Source organism: Dipteris shenzhenensis, chromosome 17 (assembly GCF_047967505.1).
Source record: "Dipteris shenzhenensis isolate YYH24624 ecotype China chromosome 17, Dip_SZ_1.0, whole genome shotgun sequence".
In the NCBI taxonomy this organism is placed as follows: Eukaryota; Viridiplantae; Streptophyta; class Polypodiopsida; order Gleicheniales; family Dipteridaceae; genus Dipteris; species Dipteris shenzhenensis.
In genome coordinates this window covers 15,939,337-15,947,380 of record NC_141612.1, presented here as the reverse complement: position 1 = coordinate 15,947,380, position 8,044 = coordinate 15,939,337, and the positions used below count along the sequence as shown (strand labels likewise).

At 42.2% G+C, this 8,044-nt stretch overlaps 1 protein-coding gene across 1 annotated transcript; it reads left to right on the top strand.

Annotated features, from left to right (window-relative positions):
* Positions 1–414: 414 nt before the first annotated feature.
* LOC147891743 (uncharacterized) lies at positions 415–1,263 on the top strand. The gene has a single exon (XM_087388502.1). It carries the CDS (start codon positions 415–417, stop codon positions 1,261–1,263), a length of 849 nt encoding a protein of 282 aa, XP_087244628.1.
* The last annotated feature ends 6,781 nt before the right edge of the window (positions 1,264–8,044 follow it).

Sequence of the window (8,044 nt, the reverse complement as noted above, 5' to 3'; positions counted from 1 at the left end):
GTTTGATCCATTCCTCGAGATCCATTCACAAAGCATTTGAGAGAGACATAGAGGATGGTAGACATGAGTCTCACTCTACAACGTCTAATTATAGATACGATACAAACACTTTCAAGCCCTTACAAAAGGCTTCAAGTGTCCTAGACGTAAAGGCAAGGGGCCTATTTGGGAAGAGGTGCAACCGTTTATCACGTCGTTTAGGAGGATGAGAAATTACGTATAGGTTGGGTTGCATGCCATGCAATGGCATCGCCCAGTCCATGGCCTCTCTGCCCCCTCCCAAGGTCCTCCAATACCTCCATCAGCTAGGCTTCGACACCTCCAAAGCTACCCTCAACAAACAGCAGCATTGGATCTATCACCACTCTTGCTGGCCTCGTCGCGAAGGCAGATTCGAAGACAGCCACCCTCACCATGAGGACGAGCTTTTCAGCCCCGTCTGGATCTCCGCAGTCCGCCGAGTCGCCAGTGCCGCTGTCTGGAGCCGCATGCGCTGTGGAGGAGACGTTTCAGGGTCTCTCCCTCGGGAGCCCCCCGAGCAAGCAGCAGAGGGAACCGGAACTGCCGGGAGTCATGGGTAGGAAAATGAAGATGTATACCAATAACTGCCCTTCCGAGCTCCGAAGGCCTGTCGCTAGCCCCTACGTTGTGATCCACAAATGCAGCAAGGCTTACTATCTGAGGAAGCAGTATTGGGGCAAGGTTTTCGAGGTGGAATACGCGATGGTGAAGGCTTTGCCGACGGAGGGGGGAAATCCAACGGAAGAGCAGCCGGTTGAGGGCACGAAGAAGAGATGCTTTGTGGCAGCCACGGGAGACGAGATCGGTCTGTACGGCGAGGGTGCGACCGCGGAAGAGGCTGCCAGCGAGCTGCAAGCGAGATTGTCGAGCAGCATTCTGCAATGGATGGAAGAAGGGGTGAGCCATTGCATGCCCACGAAGAGGAAGTACCAGGACGTGCTACTCAAGGATTTCGAGGAGGAGATGGTCAGCCATGGGGTGAGGGTGCTATCGCCTCCCAAGTATGTTCCCATCAAAATTTCGTTCGACGCCTCAGGCGACAAATCTGCTGCGAACAAGGCGGAGGGAGGAGCACCAGATCAAGGTCAGCCAGTGCCGCTGGAAGCTGGGCCAGCAAACACAATGGTAGACACAAAGATGAGCACATCTGAGACAACTCCGGCAGCGGACGTATCGATCACCACCAACGCCGGCCCAGCAACTGTCGACCACCCGACGGAGGAAACTACGGCTGCCACATAAACAAGCAGAAGGTTGCAGTATCCAAGAGATTCTGTTCTATGGTCATTATAAGCGCAGCTTTATGTCATCGCGGCTACGAGGCGGGCGGTTTTGTGTCTTTAGCAAGATAACGGTGGCAACCTCTCTCACGATATCGATTAATTTTGATGGTCCTGACTCCTGACTCCTACGATGCAAGCTTCGGCTTGCCATCGGCCGTGCGTGTGGGCACCGATTACAAAGAGAATCGACATGATTGGAGCAGCAACCAACGTTTATAGATTTGATATTCCCTTTACGTTGGCGTGATTGCTGTGTGTCAATCAACAGACAAGTCTGTCATCCTTCACCCCGACTTTTATTAGATTTCTTGTATATCCATCAACGCGGCCACCTTATTACATATCACAAATGATAGCGTCTTCGACGATAATCATTGCAGCGCCCAGTCTCCCAACATTTCGTCTCTAGTGGGGATGAGCATTGAGAAATTAGTATCATCTAAAACAATATGTAGAATGCAAAGGTAGGGCACAACTGGTCGTAATCCTAGGCTATCCATTCATTTTCCCTGCATCTTGACATACATCTGATGGTCCCAGCAGAGTGCTCTATACCCATTTTCCTCAATGTTATTGTCATTCATCGTAATGCCACAGCTTCGTCGAAGAGGGTCACCGCAAGAGCGAGCCTCCACAGCTGCTGCGCTTTGCGAATAAACTCTTGGCTCTGCAAGTGCTTGCACTGAACTCTCTTAAGTCGAAAATAGGTCACCGGCTATGCACCTGAGCAATCAAATGTCATATAATGTTCGCTTGCGCAGTTTGAATTAAGACTTTTTGCTTCATACATCCACCAAGAGGCCATTCATAGAGAGGTGGATCAATTTGAACAAAAGCTTTTGGCGTCCTACCACCAGCAAGAGGCCATTCATACGAGGTGGATCAATGTCAGATTTGTCCCAAGGTAGCAACATCAGACTGGAACATTGGCATCGTCGAGTTATTACCTTTATAGCATGTTGTGTTTGATTTTAGTTAACAACGTCCCATTGATTTTATGGGCCGTGTCCTTGAACAAGAGCGGAACAAGATGCTCGCCCTATAAGTAATATCATCATCGCCCCTCGCCCTGTAGGTTCTAAAAAACTGTTATCGACGTAATGAAAGTATGTTTAGATATTATCTTACGAGTATTTCATGAGAAATTTCTACTTCCATGATAATACGTCTTCTCTTATCATGAAAATTTGCATGCTTTTCCTACTCACCAAGGATGAAGCACTTGATTTTGAATCACTATTTTCTCTATTAAGAGGTGTTAGTAAATCAAAAGCTAGGTGAAGCCATTGCTATAATAAAATCCCTTACTTTTTGAATCATGAGAGGTGACTTTGAAAGCTTGTCATTTGTTGTTGTTCCGAAGATAATGTCCCCGTAACGCTAACATTGATAGCTTATATATTGGTCTAATTCGATCTTCAAATAGAAATGTAGTTTAAATATCACTTACATTGAGATCATGTTTATATTCATGGCAAAGAACACAAAATTAAATGCTCAATGAAGACCTTTGTATTTAGTTGATTAACTTTGTTGCTGTGAATACACGAGGAAGCAATGAGCAAGTGCAAGTGAGCAAGTGAGCAAATGAGAGCAATAGCAAGTATGATTTCATTCATGAGTAGAGTTACATATAGTGGAATGCCCCTGAGTAGGTGGCTCCAGATCCATGATTATCTCCCTGATTGTCTCCATCAATAACACCCCCAAGTCCTCCATCAAACTGACCACCAAGTCCCTAACTTATCTCAACACACCAACATAGGTGACACCTAACTGATGAGTCACCTAACACACCTACCATGGTGCTCACTAGCACTCACACCATGTCCTACACAAGCACTAGCACATTGGCACACACACACCACATGACCATGTCCATAAGTGTGTCCCCTAAACATCAATTTATCCAGCATACCCCACCTTAAATTGATGACCTTCTACCTTGGCAGTAGACAATGGGATACTACATGGTTTTCATGCTCTCGACCTTGTTCTCACTCCAGTTGCATTGGTAGTAGACTCATGTGGACACCCTAGCTCCACCATGATCTCACTCCAAATCAGGTTACCTCGGTTTACAATAAGAGAGTCCACTTGGAATATGTGTCTTTGGGTATCACCATAGGACATATGACTCAAAGGAGGCAAACATGACTAACTAAAATGGAAATAACATATCATTTTAGGATGGACTATCCATGGCAGAGCACCTTATTGACTCAAACATACAACATAAAATTAGGTGATAGGGTCAATGCCCCCCTGGATGAAATCTCCCTTATTGATGACAATCATATCACCACAGTAGACTTCATACTTCTTGTTGCTTGGATCCTTTTCCCATAATGCCTTGTCCTTCATGACATCTTCTTGCTCTTCTTTAGGGCAGAAGAAATCTCCTTCTCCATATGTGTGTAGATTGCTTGCCATAAATTCAGAGAAGCCTAATTGCTTAGCATAATAATAACTAGTGGGTTTCTCCCATAGCCTCTTCAACGGTGTCTTCTTGATGACCTTGTACTTGGGCTTTTCTTCCTTCACCTTTGAGGGATCCATAATGAGTAGGTCTTACTTTCAATAGAAAGCATTGTCTAAACTCTCACAAGATTTGATTATCTTTTTGAGGAGTTTGGAGAATCAAACAAAAAATAATGATAACATTAAATACGACATAGATACTCAGTGCATTTCTGAAAATCAGAGTTCAGGGAACCAAAATACATATATGAGCAAACTTTTGGATGGTCAACTGTAGGAAATAGTCAAACTTTAACCATTACCCCCCAGATTTCCCCAAACTGAGAAATCAGAGATTGGAGGCCAAAATTGGAGAGCTATCATGCATTATTCATAGGGCTTTTGAGTGGAAAAGATTGCCCTTGTAGTTGCCCATCAGCAGTAGAAAGCATTCGCTCAGAATTGCACCATGTCGTTTGGCATTACACAGTGAATCTTGACTGTAAAATCGACGAGTGTGGCCCAAATGCTTCAGCAACAGAGATGAAATTCCATCAAGATGTAGCCCTTGCAGTCGCCCAGCCTCCTGTCAGAGGAATTTGAGAATGGTTTAGGTATACAGCTAGCATTGCAAAAATCCCACCATGAAGAGGAAGCGGCATATGAAATCGGCGATGATTTGGGGACATCCCTCCAGTCAAAAAGGTAACCCAGTCAGGAGCAATCTCCAGCTTGAAGGATTCCTCAATCCATCGGTCGGATGATGAGTATTTGCTCTTGCGAAATCATGGGCAAAGGAGAAGACACCATGGAAGCAAGAATGGAGCTTGGTAGGGATGACCACGTGGCAGCAAAGTCAAGCCTCAGTCAACCAGCTCGAATACTACGTGTGAATACATGAGGAAGCAATGAGCAAGTGCAAGTGAGGAAGTGAGCAAATGCTTTCATTCATGAGTAGAGTTAGATATAGTGGAATGCCCCTGAGTAGGTGGCTCCAAGTCCATGATTATCTCCCTGATTGTCTCCATCAGTAACACCCCCAAGTCCTCCATCAAACTGACCACCAAGTCCCTAACTTATCTCAATCACACCAACATAGGTGACGCCTAACTGATGAGTCACTTGACACACCTACCATGGTGCTCACTAGCACTCACACCATGTCCTACACAAGCACTAGCACACTAGCACACACACACCACATGACCATGTCCATAAGTGTGTCCCCTAAACATCAATTTATCCAACAGTTGCTACCATGGAAAAGCTTAGATATTTGTAACATTAAGACCCCATTAACCCTTTGATGAGCATATGAAAAAGACTATCTTTGTTTAAAGAGGTAGCTTTACTTATACCAATACATATAAGAAAGTAGTCTCAAAGCTCCATTCTCATCTTAATTCCAAAAGCATGTCTTACTCATTGTTGCTAGCTTCATCATCTAGTTTTTTTTGTGGTAAGAATATGTTTTTGCAACCCTTGTAGTAGATGTGGTGAGGTTACAATCTATATCAATAGCATAATTAAGCTCATCCTTAGCAGAGTAGTTGGTGAAGCAACAAGTACCCAAGGAATTGGAGCAATTCCTCATCATCCACTCAATAAGGATTCAAGACTAGAAGCCAAGGAGTAGGTGATTAAAGACATAGCTCATTCTACAAGGATGGTTGAAGAAGATTAGAAAATTGCTCTTTGTCACTCTTTAGCCACCTTGATCTGTAGTTAATTCTTGTATGGAATATTGCATGCAATAAGAATTTAAAATATTCATGTGTCCATCATCTGACCATATGAATTGAATTTGCTAGCTTGTACTATCAAGGCTAGAAGACACTAAAACGTTTAGCTCAACACTTTGAATCATTTGACTTGTTAACATCTATTTAACTAATTTTGGACTAATGTGCTCTCCAAAACAATATTTATAATTACTTTTGAATACAAGTTCAAAATAAATTAGAACCCTCTTATTAACAAAAAATGTGTAGAAGAGCAGCTACAATGGCTCATGGATTTGGCTAGGAGAGCTTCTTGTGCGAGTTGAAGAATATCTTGGTCTATAGATAAGCCATGAGCAGGACGTGAGTTTTGGTCATAGGATTTCCATTGCTGGTGCTTCTCTCTACTTGACAACGCCTAAGGATAGATTTCTGGGTGTTTGGTTTGTCACTAGCATAGGGAGCACAGGCCCCATCATCACCGGAGCTCTTTCCCGATGCCGAATTAATGTCTATAAACAACACTTATTTCATTAATTTTGGACTCATATGCCTACTTTTGGACTATTCCTTAAAATCCTTCCCAACTGAAAAGTTACTTTATGAAACTGTCATTCGAGAATCAAAAGTTTACTACCTGGAACTATCATTTTCACATAAGACATTTCAAAATATCTCTCTACAATGTTGTACAAATAATGCAAAAACTACTATTAAATCCTAAATTTGTATTTCTTGTTTATAAGAATCATATTCTTAAAATAAAAAATCCGAGTTATTAGTTTAAATCCATGAAAAACCATGCTATTGAGGATTCACAACATTTTAAAAATGTATACATAAGAGACCTGTAAGACTCTTTTTACTTTCAATGCAGAAAACTATCACACTCTTGAATATTCAAGAAATTAAAAGGTTTATATAGACATGAGACATGATGGAAGCCTCTTTTGTACTCCAAAAAATAGCAATAGCTATGCTTGCAATTTTACATTATCATGTCATAAGTTTTACAACAAATATTGCTCTGGATGAGTCTTTGTACAAAGGATCTCCTGTGGCCTTTTCAATAATTTAATTTACAATGAGTTTAGTACAAATGGGTGATCCAAACATTTGCTTGTTTGAATGTCCTTTTCTATCATGATTACAGAAATGAGCGATCCAAACATTTTCTTGTTTAGAATGTCCTTTCTGTCGTCATTTGTTGCTTGGGTGCCATCTTCATTCACTCTCATCTGACAACCACCACCACCTTCACTCTTTCTCGATATTTGAATGGTGTTATCATGGGCATTCTTCATTTGCGCTATCTCCTTCTACTTCCTCCCGGGCGAGCATCTTTATGAACTCTGTAATGTGTGTAATAATTGGTTGCGGTAATTTTATTTTGTCTTCTACATCATACCCCATGTGCTTCTTTGTTTTCTTTGACCTTGATTTCCAGGATACTATGACTGTCTCTGTGGAAAGTCTTAAAATTGCTTCATGGTTTGGGACCCATTCCTTTTTCAAACAACTACTATACAATGTACTGTTATCTTGGTTCTCCTTCCTGCCCCTTGGCTCATACCATACCGTTGTAAATGTTGTAGCTCTCCCCCGGTCATCCATGCTCACGTCAACTACTTTCGCAACCCAAAACTTCACGTTCTCATGTTCATCATCCGATGGTCGAACTGCAACAAAACAATGGACATCTATCTCTATTTGTGGCATAAACCCTCTCTTCTTGGGTCCACAATATGGACGTGGGAGCAATGATTCAAACTCATTTTCAAAGAGACCACATGCTGGACGCAAGTCATTACCAACATTTGGCCAAAATAAAGGCCGTTCTGCCTTAATATCATCTTCTCGCATTTTTGCAAGGTCCTTTATCAATTGGTAGATCTTGCTAATTACAACAGTAGTGTGTTCCTTCCAAGAGGGCTTCCAATTAGGAAATCTCCGGAGCATTTCCTCTTTGTATGCAATAAAAGCTTTTAAGCCTTCTATTTCACCTTTGGATTTCTCGCTGAATTCTTTTATAGGAGCCCATGTTGGATGCATTTCTTTGCTTGGGATTGAAGTTAAGAGAGAGTAAGGTTCTTCAGGTTCCCATTTTGTATCAAGAGAATAGTGTTGCCATTGCATCACTGGTTTTTCATCCTTTAAGAAAAATCGAAAATAGTGTGGAGCGCTATGACCTATCAGGGCATCACCACCTTTTTGTATGAAAGGTAGAATAAAGCTCTTCCAATCATACATCCTCTCAACCATTGAGCATATTGTTCCTTCCTTATGGCCACCAACTTGCCTCCCACATTTTCTTATCAAGTCATCCATTGTCTCCATGTCCTTGTGTTTTAGTTCTCTTGAAACTGTGCTAAATACCTGATCGATATCCTCATGTGTGTGCCCAACCAACAAAAACCCAACTTCAATCTCATTGAAGATTCTATGAGCGATTATCATTGAGCAAAATGCAAAGAAGAGTACATTCTTATTCTCTCATCCGCAATTGTCTGCTTATACTCTCAAAGTTGCTGGTAGGTGACCTTTTTCTGCATGTACATT